At 28.7% G+C, this 21,157-nt stretch overlaps 3 protein-coding genes across 8 annotated transcripts; all 3 read right to left on the bottom strand.

The window, feature by feature from the left end:
- Window positions 1–391: 391 nt before the first annotated feature.
- Window positions 392–6,206, bottom strand: LOC113552760 (uncharacterized peptidase C1-like protein F26E4.3). Its single transcript, XM_026955670.1, has 9 exons — window positions 5,976–6,206; window positions 4,744–5,086; window positions 4,068–4,283; window positions 2,951–2,999; window positions 2,589–2,787; window positions 1,551–1,849; window positions 1,283–1,482; window positions 955–1,106; window positions 392–636 (listed from the first exon to the last, which is right to left on the bottom strand). The coding sequence occupies exons 1-9, from the start codon at window positions 6,012–6,014 to the stop codon at window positions 439–441; spliced, it is 1,695 nt and encodes a 564-aa protein (XP_026811471.1). The 5' UTR covers window positions 6,015–6,206; the 3' UTR covers window positions 392–438.
- Window positions 6,207–12,593: 6,387 nt separating this feature from the next.
- On the bottom strand, window positions 12,594–14,691 carry LOC113553936 (methyl-CpG-binding domain protein 4-like). Of its 5 annotated transcripts, none has more exons than XM_026957535.1 (6): window positions 14,558–14,680; window positions 14,433–14,500; window positions 14,242–14,314; window positions 13,795–14,097; window positions 12,916–13,065; window positions 12,594–12,842 (listed from the first exon to the last, which is right to left on the bottom strand). In XM_026957535.1, exons 4-6 carry the CDS (start codon window positions 14,093–14,095, stop codon window positions 12,664–12,666), a joined length of 630 nt encoding a protein of 209 aa, XP_026813336.1. In that variant the 5' UTR covers window positions 14,096–14,097; window positions 14,242–14,314; window positions 14,433–14,500; window positions 14,558–14,680; the 3' UTR covers window positions 12,594–12,663. The 5 variants fall into 5 exon arrangements, with proteins under 5 accessions (XP_026813336.1, XP_026813334.1, XP_026813335.1 ...); XM_026957533.1 differs by having other exon boundaries at window positions 14,437–14,500; window positions 14,558–14,679; XM_026957534.1 differs by having other exon boundaries at window positions 14,429–14,691.
- Window positions 14,692–15,913: 1,222 nt separating this feature from the next.
- LOC113551653 (translocation protein SEC62) lies at window positions 15,914–20,810 on the bottom strand. 2 transcript variants are annotated; one of them, XM_026954027.1, is made up of 9 exons: window positions 20,394–20,810; window positions 20,123–20,255; window positions 19,946–20,039; window positions 19,153–19,369; window positions 17,620–17,807; window positions 17,306–17,492; window positions 17,013–17,227; window positions 16,051–16,162; window positions 15,914–15,959 (listed from the first exon to the last, which is right to left on the bottom strand). In XM_026954027.1, exons 1-8 carry the CDS (start codon window positions 20,430–20,432, stop codon window positions 16,057–16,059), a joined length of 1,179 nt encoding a protein of 392 aa, XP_026809828.1. In that variant the 5' UTR covers window positions 20,433–20,810; the 3' UTR covers window positions 15,914–15,959; window positions 16,051–16,056. The 2 variants fall into 2 exon arrangements, with proteins under 2 accessions (XP_026809828.1, XP_026809827.1); XM_026954026.1 differs by lacking the exon at window positions 15,914–15,959 and having other exon boundaries at window positions 15,963–16,162.
- Between the last annotated feature and the right edge of the window lie 347 nt (window positions 20,811–21,157).

Here is a 21,157-nt window from a genome sequence, read left to right as displayed (position 1 = left end):
ATGAGACCTTGCCAAATTAGACCAAAATTTAAATCTGATGTGTATAATATGTTTTGTTATATACTACCATATTAGTTGTATATAGAAACAGAGGAAACAGTGGGAATAGCCGCGCTGTGCATATTTCGATTTTATCTTCAAGACCAAATTTTTCCATTATACTTTTTGAAATTTGTATCTTGTAAGATTCTGTTTAATTGTACACACTACGTGTGAAATTACGTCACCTGAATTTCACGTATAGGTATTATATTCACTTAGTATAAATACACTCAATAGATTTATTTTAAATACTTTTAACCTGATTTACTTATTATTTTACATGAAAGCGCATCAGGAGCTCAGACCGTAAGTACCAACTTGGTTGTAAACAAATATGAAATTATGAATAATATTTTTCCATAATTTTTTATTCGCTGAATGAATTAATTAATTTACTTAAGCAAAATCAATTTTGGTGCCATTCAGTGTGTATGAAGCGTTTTCTTTAGACAACCGATCTGCTATGTTACAGAAATCGCTGATGTCTGCCATTGCAGCTACAACAAAGTCTTCAATATGACACTCGTTGGTTCCTTTCAGTATCCGGAAGTATCCGTTTTCGCCCCACCAAAGTCCCCATGAATTTGAAACGATCTACAATGATAACAATGAAAAATGAAAACGCTTACTGGCAACACATTGTTGGTTGTTGATTGTAAGTGTATGACGTATGTTACGTTATTTTTTAATACACTGATTAAATATTACAATACAACAATGCTTAATCGGTCGATGAAACATAATATCGTCATATAAATTTATCATTATAACCATACACCACTCATCTATCTTACTACCTATTATGTAGTTATTAATATATAATTTTGTACTTATTCGACATCGTATTGTATTCGTTTGAAGTTCATCGTATATCATAATATAATATACGTATGATACTATAATGTTACCTACCCAATATTTTACGGTTTTGCCATTCTGTTGCTCTTCGCCCCAGCCAACAATCCTTACAGTGTGGTATCTTGTTTTCGATCCCTCGGTAACGTTTGAACATTTGTACACGCCCGATTCATACATGAAAAATTCTTTTGACACTTTCATCATGGCTTTAAACATAACAATAATTATATTATAGTTAACTTTATACGTACAAGTCACGTACGACGGTACGAGTTCAAGTAAACGTTTAACTGCGTCAGTTTCCGGTAAAATAATTTGAAATACAAAATATGACATAACAACGCACGCTATTAACAATGGTATGATAAATTACAGTACACACCTTGTACTGATCCCCAATTCATAATCTCATTCATAATACCCTCTTCTGTGGACACTCTGTACATCAGGCCTACTCGTCTGAGTTGTGCAGTTTTGGATGAACTCGGACATGGCACGATTAATTCATTGTTGCTACTCTTGTTGGACACTGCACAACCTGTCATCCGACCATCCCACGGATTACATTCTTCAGTGACGAGTCTGCCAAATATGTTTGTACCGAATAAATAGGCACGATCGAATCCTAAACAGTTAAACTTTCTACTCACCCAAATTTCCTAACCCAATTCCAAGCAGTGATCAAATGTCCGCCTTGACATCCTCGCTGTGGGCCAAAACTGTTACAGGACAACAGGTGTTTTGGTGACAGCGCGTCGCCCATGAGTCCCCGAGTCATTATAACAAAACGATCGGTGATCACTTGAACAGTGCTTATGGCCCAGGACGCACCACACCAACCCTGATCTATAGGATCAGTAATTCTTTCACCCCAAACTTTGCGTAGATCGAAAGACGACTTTAGATCATCTTTGTGGAATACAGCTTTCAAAGGTACAATTTGTAAGATCTGAATAAAAACATTTAAAAACCATAAAAAAAAAACTCAAACGAACGAAAAAAACTATACATAAACAATATAACATTTTACCTACTATTGTAATTTACGAAAACGTTATCCAAGATAATACATCATATTATATTGTTGCAAAAAATATATAGAAACGTTTTAAAAATATTTTATGATTGTCATGTAATTATTCTTAAAATGTTTTTAAAAATTTAAATATTACATAAAATGTAATATGTAAACACTATTTTGACTTAAAATATAAAATACTTATAACTTATAAATAGTACAGCAACCATATCCTTTTCATACATAGCAATAAATTTATTTTGCATCTCAAAATATTAGTTATGAAACAAATATACTTATCAAATCCTGACAATAATGCATAAAGTTAAAGTAGTAGATTATATTATACTTATTTATTAGACATGACATTATTACCTAATAATAATTAACATAATTCATATTAATTTAAATATTTAGTATTAGCATATTCCTATAGCCCCAACAATTTTTAAAAAATGTTACATATTACAGTTGCGATATTTTATTTTAAAAACGGTTGCATAATATACATTTCAATTTCAACTATTTGAAAACGCATTTTTTAATTTTTTATATTAATCAAGTAAACGTCTATTTAAACATTATGTATGATTATTTAATCGTAATAGCGTAACAACTTAAAACACGTTAGATATGGTTTTTTATGTACAAATATTGATGTGTCACATACCTTTTCCGGTGATTGCAATGTACCTAGCCGCCACTTAAGTCCGTCGTCATATGTTTTGCCCCAAAATTCACTGTAATTTCTGACCGACCATCCAAATTGATAACTTTGGATTTTGATCGTATCCAAGAGTAGCGGATCAATAAGACATTCATTTTGGTCACATATTAGTGTCGCGTTTCCATTGGTTATTTGACAACGGCTACGATAAGTATTAAAAATTAAAAGTAAAACTCGGTAATATTATAGGAAAATCCGAAAATACTTGAGACGTATGTGTAGCCGTCTTTTATTTTCAATACATTTTGAATTAGGCCTTGTTGAGTAAAATTGCGGGTAGGTAACATATTTAAAAAAAAACTCACCATTCATTGCAATTGATATTAACCACTTCACCATCATGAGTACAATTTGCTGGAAAAATACATTACATTAGTAAAATAAATATATTATGTATAAATATGATTATTTTAGTTAAGATATTCATTTTAATAATGTCATAAATTCTTAATTATTAATAGTTAAGACGCCCTAGTCAATTAAATTTTTTTAAGACTTTATGTGGGATTTAATGGCCGGTATTTTGTGTGGTTTTAGTACTCTTAATAAATTTGATTTAAAATAATGTTATTATTCTAAATAAATACACATACATTTCACACTACATTTTAATATTCAATTGGTTATAACAAATTAGAAATAAAAACTCAATTTTTTTTTTTTTTTTGGGCGGAGCATGGAAAATGGGTAAAATGCCAAAATTCCATGCAATGATAATTATTGTATTGTTTAACAGATAATCACCGTATACAATAAAATATACATCAATACATCAATTGTGTAAATGGGTATGATTATTAATAAATAATAGATCAACTGCTACTATTCATTAGTATAGGTACCAACAACACGTCATATTATTAAAATAAAAAATATAGCTACGGTTGACGAGGTTGTGTTTTTTAAATAATCAACAATATTCCAATATTCAAGGTCATTAAGATGCAGCAGGGAATATTAAAGAAGAATAAGTGTTATGCAATAACAGTAAAATGTGCATAAATTTATCATAATAATGTATTAATGTAGATTATCATAATTTATAGTTAGTTGTACCACATCAGTTATATCCATTTACACAAAATAAAAATGTAGGTACAATTATGTAATATAATACGACGTCGGTACCTGATGGCGTACGCAAGGGTAAGGTTATGCTTTCCCTTAACATTATTTCTTCCACAAAAAAATCTAATTTAACATCATAGTAAATACACTGAGTACTATATTAGTTGTTAATCATTTATAATAATTATGTATAAGATAAATAGTAAAGGTTCAAAAAAATCGAGAATTCTATCAAAAAACATTGTTAATACATAACATCTTCCGTTTTATTGTTATATCAATTATTATCACGTTTATTGAATTTGAATTACTGTGCCTGGACCACTAAATAATATTAAAGCGAAAACTAATTACGTTGAATGGTTAGCGGATCGGGCGCGAGTAGTTCGACGCCTTTGCAGTACGACATGAAGTCGGGACAACAGTCCTCGGTCCCGGTACGATTGACGTAGCAGAATTCGTCGCAATAACACAACGTGCCCAGTATTGGCACAGAGCAACTCTCGTTACGCCCCTCAGAGCAGCAACCCACTTTCTTGCAGTAATCTCCGGCCAAGTCGTCTGGTGTTTCTTTGTAGCCAATAACGTCAACATTAAAAAATAATATTAATAGTAAATACAATTAGTATAAAATATTAAAATAGTTTTTGTTCAAATTTGAAACGAGTGTATTATTTTGTTTACTGTTTGATTGTATGACTTCAATCAATTTGTTTTACTGGGTAATTGGACTTGTTTTATGTTGACTATAATGTTATAATTATTACTTTTAAAATGTTATTTTTTTGCAGATGCTGTTCAACTAGTTCAAAATATTACGGAGTTAAGAGAAATATAAAGATAAGCTTTTTGAATATTTTTTGCATTTCTATGTTAGTGCTGTATTGATTAGTTTTTCTTATTAAGCTATGGCAAGGGGTGAATTCCCCATACGGGTCTGTGATTAATCCTATCCAAACCAAAATCATGCATACGATTTTGTAGTACTGTGTCTAGACAACTAAATAATATTAAGGCGAAAACTACTCACGTAGTTTAATTAGTGCTCCTAATGTGGACACTGGGGCGTCTGCGGGTGGTTTGGATGGTTCGACGCCTTTGCAGTACGACATGTAGTCGGGACAACAGTCCTCGGACCCGGTGCGATTGACGTGGCAGAATTCGTCGCAATAACACCTCGTGTCCGATATCGGCACGAAACAACTCTCGTTACGCCTATCAGAGCAGCATCCCACTTTCGCGCAGAAATCTCCGGACAAGTCGACGGGGTTGACTTGTTCGGCCGTCACGATTTGCAGGGCGTAAGCAAACGTCACTATCGCTACTGAAGCTACCACAACAATTCGGTTGCAGTTCCGGTATCCAGCCACCATCTGACAAACAAAAAAAAAACGATTTTGTCGTTTTTAAATAGACTGCAATTTTTTACTGATAAAATTGAAAATTAACGTCCAAATAAGTAACAAATAGAAGAACTAAATCTAATTTACAAGCTATAGCAAATATTTATTTGGATGTATGTGTGTTTAATTAGTGCTTAAATTTCAAATTTCTATAAAAACTTGTATAACAAAATTTACCAAGCAAAAAAATTATTATTTATAATAATTGAAAAAAAAACGAACATTTCCCATATTTATAAATACCTAAATATCAAAAATAAAATAAAATGTCAAAATATTTTGAAATATTAATCATGAATAGAAAATTATAAACATTTGGTAAAAAATTAAAGTCTCTACACTGTTCTTCTTTCTAGAATTACGCCAAAAACATATGTTATCGATTTTGTGGAATACTGATTTTACGCAAAATTGACCGTTTACTCTTAATTCCCTCCCCCGCCGCTTATCCTAAAAAGTTTAATAAGTACTGTCGTACTGAGCATTTTTTACTTTTAAATTACTTTTGAAAATAACTAGATCCAACTTTCAACCAGAAATCACCAAAAGTTACAAACCGAAACATTTTTATTGCCTAAATAGTGAGGTTAGGTGAGAGACACAAACATTTTTTATTTAAAAAACACGCATAATTGTAAAATTAATACACTCATATCGCTACTCAAAATGTATAAGAATAAAAATGCATATATTTAATAACTTATTCTTGAAGTACAATATGAACCATACAATTTCAATAAAAAAAAATTTCTTTTTTAATTCACTGGAATAATATTAGTTAAAATAATGTATGATATATGTATTTTTTATTTTATAATATTATTATACTTATACACTATATCTATATGATATTACTTACGTTATACTCAAAGAGAAACGTAGTCCATCGGGTCCACATGGTGCCGCTGATTTACAGTTAAGAAATATATATTTTTAAATAATTTATTATTTTCTGAATCATTGACAAAATTATTCGTTGTTATTAACATGTACAACATTCGTCGATAAATTTATAATTGTACGTAATCCTGCTCGTTATCAAAACGTTGGTCTTCAACTTACTGGCATCAACGATGTACCAACACTGAATGTTTCTACGTTATACATGAACCTAGCTATAGGTAGATCGACAGTTTATATATTTATATCATACACAAATACATAACCCCTTACTATTTAACATATTAATTGTGTTGAAATTATTTGAAAAAAAACATATGATAGTAATAGTGCTATAATAGGTACTAGTATTTTTTATATGCTAATATAAAGTAATAAAACTGGTAATAAAAATCTGAAACTGGTAATAATTAATAATATGTACCTAATGTAAATACAGTATTTACCTTCGGTTATATACCTACCTGGCTACCTACGTTCAATTACGAGAATTTTATTTGTTTTAAAATAATATTTTTTCCCAATTTTATCAATATTTATACGCAATAAATCAATAATATTTTTGGCTTCGACCCAGTAGATAAGTACCGATTTTTCAGCATTACCATACATGTATTTTTATTAATTTAAATAATATATTAGATATTAAGTACAATAATTATAATATATATATATATTATGTATTATAATAATATAACGATAATGATCTAAGATCTCATTTTCTATAGGTTGTACAGGATTACTTTTATTCATAAATATTGAAACGTCTTGTGAAATATAATATATTATATAAGTATATAATGTTATAAAGAAACTTAAACCTCGAAAATCGCATATAAATAAAATATACTTATTAAATATTACCTTTTAGAAAAGTTATTAACGTTTTTAAAAATTCGTATAAAATAAAACAACAAATGATTGGACCTTTCCAACAAACCGTAAACCGTAATAAACAATTTTGGATGCGGTATTCGATATGTTGAAGTCATCGGAGCAAGCGTAACAACGCTTACTTCTCTATGCTCGACGTGTTGGAACTATATCCTCATCATTATAGAGAAGAAACGTTACTGTGCAGCCGTAATTTTGGACGGGGTAGAACTCGATTGAGAACGTTTTTTTTACCTGCTAACTTTTATATTGCCGCATTGATTAAAATTACAGAATAATTTATCTGATATTAAATTTTAATTGATATATTATTAACATTTGATATACATTTTTTTGTCATTTAAAAAACATACAAATATCAACTACTCGTTAGTTTAAACTTTAAAATACAATTTAAATTGTTTTCCTAGATAGGTATAGGTACCTAACCTACTTATTTCCAGTTAATTTTAGATAGGTATGAAGTCATGATATCTTTAGTTTGTTTAAACTCTTAATAATATAGCCTTTAGTAATAAGAAATAATTGTAGAAATGGGTTTTGATGGATTTTTGGATTGATTTCATTATTGTCACAGTATTGAGTTTTCTTCAAAACAGAAATCACAACACACGTACGAAGATGCTTGCTAAAAATTTAAATAAACGACAACGTCACTCAAAAAATCGTTCTCAATCGTTTAAATATAAGGTACAAATTATTATTTCTTTGATTTGCCGACAATCGTTCTCAATCGTGTTACTAAAAAAGTAAAACGTTCTCAATCGTATAACACCGTTTTAAACGTAAGTATCCCAAGCGTCTGATAGGGTAGGTCAACTATTTAAATTAAAAAAAAAAGTGTCTGCCTGTGACTTACCTACGTTTTGGCTACGTTCTATTGATTAATTGTACTTGAACGATCGCACCTTCGTTGTACGCCATAACACCAGTTACTCACATTACCGTCACTATCTACTTTAATATTTTAGCTGGAGTTTCCGAAGACGGTGTTTACTAGTTGGAGTCACTGTTTTGCGCTTTTATAACTCAATAGTAGGATAAAAACACAAAAGTAAATAAATATTTCTTAAATATATAGTATATTTTATATTTCAAAATTCAAAATCAAAAGTGATCGACTTCAGTTGAAGTTTATAGTATTACAAGATGATAGAAACAGTCATTTCAGGCGAAAATTAGAATTTCAGATCAAATTTCTTAGAAATTGTGAATACAGTAGCTATTCTAAGCACGACTTGAAAATTAGGGAATAAAACAATAATAATATAAATAAATAAAGCATCTGACAGGACGATGACACAATAAACGTGGACGATGGGGGAGGATTCGCAAATTTGGTGTTAAAAGGTCACTGGCCACCTGCGCACAATTCTTCCGATTTGTCTTGCGGGCAAACAAGTGCCGCGGACGCGTTTGCTTGGGCTCGCGACGCGTCTACCGCAACAACCGTAGCCATTTTCCTCCAAAAACGAGATACCGTTTTCCTCTACTATCCATTTTCCTCCAAAAAAATTAAAGGTTGGTTTCCATTTTCCTCCAAATTATTTTTGACTAAAATTATGACTATTTTCCTCCAATATTTTGCGCGCATCTGTTGATTAAATTCTGGTCGCTTGATTAATAGGTATATAATTACGAAAAGTAAAATAATTATTCATATTATGTCTAATTTTTATTTTCTTTAAACAGGTATTCATTTGTTGCTTAAAATGTCCTATGATTATAAAAAAAATTATAATATTATATACTGTAGTGATTTTACTGTAGTTTATAATTTATTTTATAAATATTGTCCGGTTGCATTGTCATCAACCACTTATTATTAATTATTATCTAATTTTTTATTATTATTTCATTTTTTGGAGGAAAACGGAACCGTCCATCACAACGGCATGCGAGGCCCGACCGCGGGAGCGACAGCTTACGGCTCCGCGCGACCTGAGCGTCCGAGCACCCGCGTCACCGCCAGAGGGTTAACCGCCCGCAAGTGATCTCCGGTGAAATGTGCACAGATGACTTACCCGCCTTCTCGTATCCCCCCCCCACTCGTCCTTCGTTGACGCCGCCGTCCTGTCATATGCAGTACCGGCCTAGGGGCCCGATCTCATTCGCCGTGGTCAAACGCCGCCGGCAGCGGGAAACGCGTTTTTCTTTTGTCGATCCGTCCGGCTTTTTCGCACGGAAAAAACAGTTATTTGTACTATACATTTAGTAGGATTGACTGTATTTTATAGTTGCTATAACCGTGTCAACTATAAAATATACCAAGTAAACATTACCATAGCAAAAAATTATATTTATATAGTTATAATAAGTAAATCATTTTAGTTATGTTACATATTAAATAGTTAAATGCACTATAATTTTCTTAATTATAATATTTTAGTAAATATTTTTTCCGTGCGGGTTCTTGTCACCATCCGCGCCCTCCTGGATGGTGCCGTCACCCGAAGCGCATGCCGCCTCTACAAGACCTTCAAGCACATCGCCGATTACCGCCACATGATGTATATCGTCTATCAGTTCCCCGTCGTCTGCTGCCATTTTTGTTTCATGTTTTAATTCATCAGCTATAATAATTTGGTCGATCGCGTTTTGCACCAATTCTCTACAAAATTATTGAATTGGTATACATCAGCGTGATCGTCTGCCGCAGAATCGACAGTTATTTTGAATATGTTTGTTGATGATGCCACATTGTTTTTAAGAGCAGTGAATAATAGTAGTTATGCTACACGTTAGGCGTCTAGTAAGTAAATAAGGTTGAATTTATTTTTTCGTACACCATGACGAACCCTCTCGCGTTCGTCAATTCTAATCGGCCGACATTATAGGATTTTGCGGGCCCGTTTATTTTTTCGAACACTATTATTATTATTATTTATTTATATAAATTACCTCTATAGAAACATTATAACGATTTAACGAATATTTCGAATATTTCGATGCATATTGTACCCGTTTTTAACTTTTAAGTGGTCTTTTTTATTTTATTTTTCAATATAATATTTATATACTTCATTCGATTTAACACTGTGCAAGTTGTCAATTTGTATTAGACTTTCATTTAATTAATTTATATAAAGTGTGACAAAATATAAAACAATGTTTAAATATTATGTATATTTTCAACTTTTTTTAATTAAAAATTTACCTAAAAAATATTTTTAATAGTTCAAAATGCTAATAACACGATTCAATACTATTAAAATGCTTGGTTAAATTGAACCATATCAATAGTCAAAATATAAATGTGGTATTTTGCCCCACAAGACTTTCAAAAGAAATCGAGCTTCATATAAAACATTAAGTATAAATAAATCAATGTATCTAAACTACAAATGTAAATTACACTTGATTAGCTATTGAATAATAATTAAAAGACGCCTGTAGAATTTTTTTTTTCATATGAAAATTCCGCCTTTTAGATTTTGATAATATTTTATTAAACTAATGAAAATTCATTTAAAAACGGGATGACAAAACACGTGTATTATCATCTATACTACTATATAAAATTATAGTCTTTATTGATTGTATGTTCGGGATAAACTCCAAAACTACTTATTCAATCGTCGTGCAGTTTTTTTTAAAATTAAAGAGGACATCACAGAGAAAGATATAGGCATACATTTAGTCCGATAAAGTTAATAAATAATTATTTATTAATAATTAAAATAAACGTATAAATTGTATACCTGTATATATTATTGCGGCCCACGGGTTTCCAGCTACCTGTAACCTGACCTTTTTTTCTTTTGTGTGTTGTTTTTATCGGCGAGTAGATATGAATAATTGTTCCGTGAAGTCTTTGTTTAGTTAGCAAAAACCACTCGAAGAAGCGAGTTCTTTGGTACCTAATGTCAGTGGCGGACTTGCGGCCCAATGCACGGGCGAGCCGGGCGGTCCCCCTGGGCACCGGTAGCGCATTTGTAGGTGCTCAAAACATTGTAAAAACGTATGATGATTTAGTAAAAAAATTTTTTAAATAACTGTGTAATAATTACATTTCTCTATAATAAATAGTTATATATTTAAATTATATTTTTAAAGGCGCCATAATATCTTGGGCCGGCACTGTATGTTTCGTTTATACTAAAATGTTAGTATGGAATTAGTTATTTAATTAATCTATACTAATAGAGGACATCACAGAGAAGAGTTTAGGCATATATTTAGTCCGATAAAGTTAATAAATAATTAGTTATTATTAATTAAAATCTTGGGCGGAGCCGAGACGGGTATGCTAATATTCAATAAATAAATAAAATATTTCAAACAGGTGTATTCAGTTTACGTCACTACAAGATATACTAAAAGTATATCTTAAACCGTGGTTATAAGATAATAATTATCATATCGTCTTTTATTGTAACAAACTTACAGTGACGGTTGATAATCATTTAAGACTACTATACAGTATATTATATAGTAAAAACTAACATAAAATATTATCAACTTTGGACAAACAATATTCTAATTCAGGTCTGTTCGGAAATAAAATATTTTGGAGTTAATTCTTCAATTCTCGAGGTATTTATAATAGGCACAATTTGAACGAGGAATTTTGTCTTTTTGGCTTTCCTGTTCATTATACTATATAATATAATATCGTAACGGTTACAATATGTAAACTCCTCTAAAATAATCAAATAGTAAATATTTTGCTAGGTACCGTATTATTACATTTATGTAAATTTCCTTAAAACCATTTAGCATTACCCGGAGATCACCTGTTAGAGGAGCCGAGAATAATTTAAATAATTGTATTTTTAGTTGTGTTTAAAAAATTCGTATTCAAATTCACCATCATGCTAGTATTGCTAGTTTAATTAAAGTTATATTTATTGTTGCAGTAAAGTAAAACGATTTTTATATAATAAAACGTAGTAATATTTTGTTGTACAACCATTTGTTTATTATTATTTATTGACAATTAAATAAGTCATATTAAGTTCATGAATCATATAAAATATAAATAAATATAAATTATCTCTATTACTACGTCAAACTTTTATAAGAATTAACATGTTTTATACGGTAGCAAAGTGTTCTTAAAAGAATTTGCAACATTTTAAGAAAGTTTACATTTTCTCATCATAAATAACAAGAACGCAATCTGGTTTACCACAAGTAATTTACATAATATGGTAAATGGTAACTGATAGATAGTACTTATATCTACCAACCTACTCTATTTATGTTCTTGTAGTCAAAATTATTATTATAAAATAATCGTGTCATTGTATTTTTGATTAATATATCAATTAATATATTATAAGAAACCTTGTATTAAATTTTCAAGTGTTAATACCAAAAACTAAAAACGTTTTACAACATACATTGAAAAAAGTAAAAAAATTACATTTCAAATTTTATAAAGTTATAATCTTGTTTTTATCACAATTATTATATTTTTATTCTTTATAACATAATTAACAACTCACAATATATAATTTTTTTTTTATGTAATGAGCAATATTGTAATTGTAAGACTTCATAATATGTAAGAAACATTAACCCACATCAATTCTTTTTTAAAGATTAAAATAAATATTGTTATAGTATCAAACTATGAAGAGATCAAATTTACAATATATAAATAAAATCAAAATGTAGTACAAAATATGTATAAAATATAATAATTATATGTATAAGAAGTACTTGGTGACTTTAATATATTAACAAACATTTATATTTCAATATAGACTGTAAGAGTAGTTAAATTAAATTGTAAAATAATAAAAATCTTAAATTCCAAGTTGTTTTTCATTTAACGTTAACCAGTCTTTATATTTTGATAACAGTATATCATCTGGTTGTACTATTCGCCATTCATTCACACAAAAGAGTCTATATGAATCATTACCGTACTTGCCAATTCCGTACAACTCTATTGGGTACTTCCAATTTTTTGACAAGAAATCCGCTATAAATAAAATATATATGTTTGATGCTAACAAAATAGATATTTTAATTTATGATAATATTATAATATTAACCTGTAAATCGTTTTATAGTTTTAACACGGGTATTTTCTAGTCCTAAATTTTTCACCGAAAAAAGTAAATCTTGGGGATTTGCTTTAGTCACATCTTCTGGTGTGGGCCATTTCAGTAAAAATTCATGAATTTTTGGAATTGCAAGTTTAGCTGAAAAAATTAAACATAAAATATACAAGTTTTATATTTATTTATTTTAATTTGAAAGAAGCATATTAATAAACATAAATCATAAAGTTTATGTACAATAGCCGAAGATGCAGTGGCAATGATGTCAGTTTTAAATGGTATTGCATAAAAATAAAATCTGAGATAAGGTGTACAGGTACCAGTAAACACTAAGATATGGGACAAATTGCAAGTGCTTCAATCACCTGTTACGGCGTCACCCGACTAAATTAAGTATTGCATTCACAATACTTATGAAAAGTGATAACAAATTAAAATATTATATAAATGTATAAAGAAAAGTGCAGTAAAAATGGATCAATAAAAATAGTTAATTACATGAATAATATAAATCTATGAATTAATGAATAAATAAATAGGTACCTAACACTATTAAGGGAAATATTAGGATAATATAATACATTATTAATTTTGGAATAAAAGTTGCAAGATAAAATAAATAAGTAAATATTAATACTAGGAAATCCAGTTGACCATGCTGAGTTTTGTTAAAATTTAAAGTGGATTTTGAATAAAAACACAATTTAAAGCATCATAAATAATAAATTCATAAAATGATTAATAAGCCTAAATTCAAAATATTAAGAATGTAATCCTTCTAAGAAAAATATCTTAGTCTAATATAATATGTATCACATAATATATCATTATGTAATTTTTTTTCAATTCAATGATCTAATAGTTATTTACCAGTTACTTTTGTTAAAAATATAGTAGCAATCAACAGTTGCCAAGGATTGTGAAACAAGTCTTCTTGTATAAGAGCATATGGAGATCTAGGTGGGATCCATTGATGAACACCACATGTCAATTCAAAATATTGACTGGTTTGTATTGCATTTTGATTTTTTATAAGATTCTTATAAATCAATCCTGGTCGTCTGCAATAAGTTATCTTCCGGGCATTCACAATCTTCTCTGTATGTGGTGTTGGACACTTCATTTTGGAATTTTTATCAATACATTTAAGTTTTCCATGATCTGTTTCCATTTCTAGAAAAAAAAAATTGAAATGCTCATAATATTTAAATAAAGTGGTTTTAAAGAAACAGTGTCAATAAATATATGCTGTTTATGATAAAACAAATATACGTAAATAAGCTAAGTAACTACTTAAATTAAAAATATTATGCTTACTGAAGTTTTCATAGTTTATTTGACATGTAATTTACGTAGCAGTTAACAGTAAAGTTGTAGAAATCATCTTCATCTATAACATGAAGTTTTCAAAGGGAATGCAAATATTAAAAAGATAATACCAGATATTTATAGAAACTATAATAACTATAATAATTATGTAAAGAATTGTATTTTTATCGATTACCTACTTACAGAATAATTATGGAAAAAAATATAGACATATTCCAACACACTCACACAACAGGTCCATTGTACACTAAACATTTGTACCAATTAAACTTTGCTAACAAGTAACAATGCTAACATTACTTACTACTTAGTATTTGATATTTAAAAACTTTTAGTTTAGTAACTTATGTAGGTTGTAAACAATTGTAGGATGCAGGTAACATGATTATTGATTAAAGATAATATACAACTGATAAGGTGGTAGTTTATAGTTTACCCATAGTCCTTATACTATATAAGGTCTATGAGTTTACCGCCTTTTTTACGCATTCGTAATTCGTATATTTATTATGTTGCTAGTATTTATTATATTCGATTGGAGCGCTACACCTTATTTTTTGATAGTAGCTTGGTAGTCACTTTGTGGTCGATTCATCAGAAATTCAGAATATGCCGTTGGCCGTTGGGCAATCTATATATTTTTTAATCGGGATAGGTACTAGGCCAGACAGATAGCGGTTCATTAGCATAATATAATAATTTATTACACGAATGTGTGAAAAACTAGATTATGAATGTATGATCCATTGAATAATTAATGTGTTATTAAGACGTTCAGGTAAACATTTTCTCAAACGCGTTCAAAATAATTTATAACACTTATTTTTTCGGTCTTTATAATATGTATACACCGGTATTGCATGAGAGCCATAAGTGTTGCATATTAAATAAAAACCTGCTTTTGCAGTTCATTGATTCAAAAAATTAACATTTACATACCATTCTCATATCTACTATGGTTATAACAAAATATTATATACCAGCTATAATTTATATATTTTATCAAAATTTAATGATAAATAAATTAAGCATATATTATGTTTTAACTTTAATATTATTATATTAAAAGAAATATCTATATATACATTTTCACAGAGTAATCAACTGACTACCTGTGTTAACGTTCATGTTTGCTATCTCTATAATATTTGCTCAACAATTCAAATTTATATAAATATAAATTGTAAGTTATATGTAAGAATTAATGTTATTTATGTATTTTACACTGTGTATGAATCAGACACAATATTAAAACTACACAGCAAGTGAATCATTAAGTTATATAATATATATGTGATATTTTATCATTTTAAATGTTACATTTAAATTTAAACATTTTTAAAATATCAGTAATAGGCTTTCAATTTATCAAATCAATTGGGAGAAAAATACTGTTAAATTTGGAAATAAAATAATTGTTTTTATCTTTGTAATTATACAACATATATTTATATATGTATTTATACCAATATATTTGACTTTAAATTACAAAATAAAAATGATTTGCTACAATGAGGATAGAATTTTTTTTTAATAAACCACTAGTGTAAATAACAAAAAGTATAAAAAATAATAATAATGTTGTTTATTGAATATAAGTTATAATAGGATAACAGTAAAACAATAATAAATTATTATATTAATTTTTAATCATACCACAGCAAAAGCTATTGGAAAACATAAATAAAAGGATTTGTTAATTGTATCTGGAAAATAATAATAATAAAAAAAAAAACAACAACAACGAATTAATTTAAAATGTTAACATAATGAAGTACAAACTTTATAGATAATTACTTATTATTATGTGTCTTGGGCATCTTGTTTTTCCACCATGACAAAATCATTAGCACTGTGCGATTGCTGGCTACTTGTTTCTGTATCAGTTGAAGAAGAATCTTCAGAACATCTATTTACAAATTTGAAAATAATTTTTTAATAATAATTTAGTTTTTATAAAAATATTAGTATTTTAAAAAGTTTTCTTTTACATATGCATTGAAAATAAATACTTTTCAAAGTTAGTAAACTAAAATATTGATTAAAAAGTGTATACAAATGTACTAAGGTCTTATATCAGATTTTATCAAAAATTATGACTAAAAAAAATTATGTTTATAACATTAGCTGTATTAGAAGATACTAGTAGTATGACAACTTAAGTATGAGCGTATACAAAACTTAGTAGTAATAAGTTGTTATTTAATATTAGTGATCATCATGTTAACATTCTAACTATGTGATATTGTGTTGCAGTTAAAACATAATTTTATTAAATTAATTCAATAATATTGTTGAATTTTATTCTGTCGAGAAATCACAATATCACATAAATTTGGAACTAAGAGATTAGTTTTAATTGTTTAATACGAAACAACACTTTAAAATAGTTTTTATAAAGTAGCAAAATATAAATATTATTAACAATATTTGGTCTTTAATCATTACTAATTAGTAATTTAATAAAAATATCTAATAATCAAATAAATATCTCGAAAAGACCAAAAATACTTTGTTTTAAAATAACCTACAAACAATATTATGAAAAAAAAATATGTTAACTTTCTTGTTCTTTATATTTAAATTGCTTTTATACCAATTAGAGAAGAAATATGTAAGAATATGTTTTGTATACTAAAAATATTAAACTTTTATCACAGTTGGCACTTATAAGGTTGAGGTAATCTTAATTATTATTTAAATTCCAGTCTATGACCTAAAATAATTTATCATTTTGTAAAATGTATAAAATTTTCTACTTTGGATTTTCAAATTTCCCAGATTCTGAATCTAATAAAGTGTTGTCATGTTCAAATGTTTCAGTTTCAGGAACCTTTTCGTCGATTTCGGATTCTGAAGACTTTTTTTCTTCATCACAATCATCCAGTTTCTTATCGTCTTCATCCTCGTCATCTGATAATTTCTCCTTTTTTTTCTTTCCCTTTTTAGCACTTTTTTTATAGAATACACTATACTAAAATATAAGTAATAAATATTATATAAAAAAATTTATTTATTTACCAAGAGAATAGAATTAATTATGTGTACATACTGTATAAATGGGCCAAAATGAAGCAAAGAACCCTACATCTTCTGTCAAATTAGGGAATAGCCAAAAATGTAATTTGCCTGTAGTCAATATCCAAAGTAAACTGAATAAGACTAATCTAAGAATGGCCAAAACAATAATGAAAATCAGAAATCCTGCCGCTGCTATACTTAAGTACTGCACACCCATTCTGAAAATAAACAAATTAAAAATATTAATAAAAACATAAATTTAACAAGGTAGGTAGATAATAATGAATAGTTATTAGTTATAATATGTATTTTTGAATAACTGTATATACAAATTAATTAAATTACCTCACTTGAGGTGGCCATAATGGAAATAAACAAATTCCAATTCCACCAAATACAATGAATGTTCCAATAACCCAATAATAAAATGGAATAGGATCATAAATCCAAACATACGCATCCAAATTATCAACAAATGATTGTTCCATATGCATTTCTAAACGTATTTTTCGACTTTTTTTTTTCCGTTCAATCTGTTAATACAAACACAGAATTTTTAGGAAATAATAAAGTAATTTGATTGAATATAATAATTTACTTAAGCATAATATTATAGGTAAAAATTCTATTGAATACATTTTATGAAGTATTTTAATCTTAGATTAGAATCTCAAACAAATAAAACAACGATGCATAACTGACAGGCATAATCAAGGGCATCATTTCAGTTTTTTGTTCTTTGTTGGTACCAAAATTTTTACTTTACAATAAAATCAAATTGAGTTTTATATTATGAAAAATTATATAATATACATAATTAAGTTGTTTAGTATAATCATTTATTTTTTTTAAATTCTTTATAGTTTTATTCATATGCATACTATAATAACAAATACAGTATACAAAATAAAGTAGCCAATTTTTTTTACAACAAGCTAACTTAGAACTGTTAAAATGAATAATAGGGTGATACCAAGGTAGACTATGTTATAGCTTGACTAGCATGCTGCTGAATTTGACTAAGCAGCTTTAACTTGCACTGCCCATAGACCAATAAATCTATCTAAAAATTGTTGCAAATGCAGCACATGAACTTTTTCCTACACCCTTGCACATGTCTATGGATTCATTACAACACTTTCTAAAATGGTTAAAGATATCAAGCCATACTTCTGAAATGTCTAAAATATCTAAAATAATTCAATTAAGATGTATGTATTTAAAAGCCTAGTTTTCTTGTATTTTCTTTTATTGATTTTGGAAAATATGGTTAGACTAGATAATTTCTTTCAATCGTTTATATATAATTTAAATAACCAAAAAACATTTATTATGCAAGTGTTAATTACGGCATATCCATAACTTAAATAATAGTAGGTATAAAAATATCTCATCACGTAACCTATGACGGGATATATTAAGGGGTTATCAGTTTGTAGAACATTTGCTGGCAGTATTGTACAATTTTAATTTTCAATAAATTAATTAATAGTATGGTTGAAATTAATTCATTTATTAGTTATATTAATCACAACTCGAGGAGCTTGGATAGGTAAATGGTATTAATTGTATAGTTTATATTACTAATGCTAGGTTACACAAAGTTTAATAGGTTCACTAAAATTTAATGGACTAATTATAGGCCACTAAGTCATGTTCAAAGGATCTTTAGCAGGTACTTATTCACTATTTGCTCATCAAATGTTTATTAATTGGTTGTACAACCAGGCATTAATATGATACTTTCAAACCAAATCTGATTATGTATTGAATAGCAACTAAATTATAATATACTAAGATAAATACAATATAATAAACTTAAATTAAAATATATATATATATTATAAATGACTACTTATAGCGAAAACATATACTTACTTCAGTGGATTTGATTTTATCATCATCGATTTTGTCATCTTTACTAGTTTCTTCGCTTTCATCATCTTTTTTATCTTTTTTCTTTTTATCTGTTTTCTTCTTCTCATCTTTATCAGTATCATTTAATTTTTTGGATTTCTTATTTTTCATAGCTTTTAATTCCTGATCAGATATTGGTACTTTCTTAGCACGGTGATAAAATTGATGCTTTAACATTCTGGAAAGAAAAATAATATCTATAAATATATATATAAGATAACATTTATAACTAGGGCTAGGGACTTATAGGAGTTTTCATGCTTTTCAATAATCATTAAAAACATAGCTAACTAAAATATAAATTTGTTTCATAGCAATATGGGTGTATATTTAAAGTTTAAAAGTGCATAGTTGACAATTATTTATATAATGGTGTAAGTTTTAAAATTTTATAAAGAGAATCTTAATTTTAAATATATTTTCTGGACCTAATATACATATTAGTGATTGTTTTATTTAAATAAAATAAATATTTTAAAATTAGTGTTTATTAATCTTGCTGATCAATTACAATTGTTACTTATAGGTACACCGCAAACGTGATTCAAAGAAAAAATAAATCAGAAAAGAAAAATAAAAATAAACAATTTTGCAAATTTACTTTGATATTAAAATAAAAAGATTTTATTTAATACTATGGTTTTTAATGCATATTTAGTGGTTCTTTGGGGAATAAATGCATGCATATTTTAAGGTTTTTTAGGGCATGAAGTCCCTAACCCTATTTATAACGTAACATGAATAGATATCATACAAGTCCAAAAACGTTTCAATCTCCTGTCTAGTAGTGAATAACTTCTCGCTGGTTGCCCATTTTGATTCCAATAAACTGTCGACAGCTTTGCTACCTGAAAGGACAACAAAAAATAAAAATAAACTAACATATTATATTATCTACATCGGCAGAGAAAAACGATTCACCAGCACAAACCTGTGAAGTACTCGACATTGTGGCCCGCAAATTTGGTCTTCTTGTGCGGAACGTGCTTGCGTAACCAGGCGGCCACAGAATACTCAGTCTTGCTGGGTTTGTCAGCCGAGGCCTCAGGATCCAAGTTGTACTCCTGACAAGAAAAAAACCAATTGGCACATAAGTTTTACCAGTAGTCAGGCGAGTACGACGATCAGGGTTATGTGATTACAATAACTTGCCACCTCATCGACGACAACGTTGTTAGTGTTATCGCGCGACAGAAACTCACCTCATCTCGTCGTCGTTTGCCTTTTCTTTTCTCGGCCATTGTGCAAGGGCGGGCGTATCTCTATTATCCAGAAGACCGAAACATCCACCAAACGATAGACCACTGTTACTTATTATACAGCACAGCTGCTGTTGATGCGTTGTATTCACCGCCACCGACCGTTTTATTAGTGCGTAGTAAACATTTAAAACGGGAAAAAGAGTAACAACCAAAACAGAGAGCGGAAGAAACGTTCGACGTTGACTAGACACACAATATAATGTCTATTAACGAGTCGATATTTTTATATATCTTTCGTATGGTCGTTTCGATAACGAATGTCCGTAGTAGCCACCGTGGACAGGACGTGGAGCGATGACTAGAACACTACGACGCGTAAAATTGTGAAAACTAAAATCCCGTTGATTGACCGAGTTTATTTGTTTTGCTTTTTGCTGTTCGCCACGCGATACAGTGCCGACACAAAAGCGACCCAAAACATTCCGATGGTCCCGACAATCGACTCGATCTGGCGCTAGCGCACACATGCGAATACAGAGTAACTATAAATTTAATTTTAATTAATTGAATTAATTATATAAATATAATTGAGACTGATAAATTGCCATTAAAAAGTATTCCAAATATTTTAAAAATATTTTTTTATTTTTTTTATTAAAAAAATGTTACTTACTTGTCTTCGGGAATAGGACAATAGGTAAGTAGGTATTTGAGACTATAGTCCTTATACATCAATACATCGTTGTACTTATTTCAGTATTTAA

Source organism: Rhopalosiphum maidis, chromosome 2, assembly GCF_003676215.2.
Source record: "Rhopalosiphum maidis isolate BTI-1 chromosome 2, ASM367621v3, whole genome shotgun sequence".
In the NCBI taxonomy this organism is placed as follows: Eukaryota; Metazoa; Arthropoda; class Insecta; order Hemiptera; family Aphididae; genus Rhopalosiphum; species Rhopalosiphum maidis.
The sequence above is the reverse complement of the archived record's forward strand: the minus strand, read 5'-3'. Positions and strand labels throughout refer to the sequence as shown.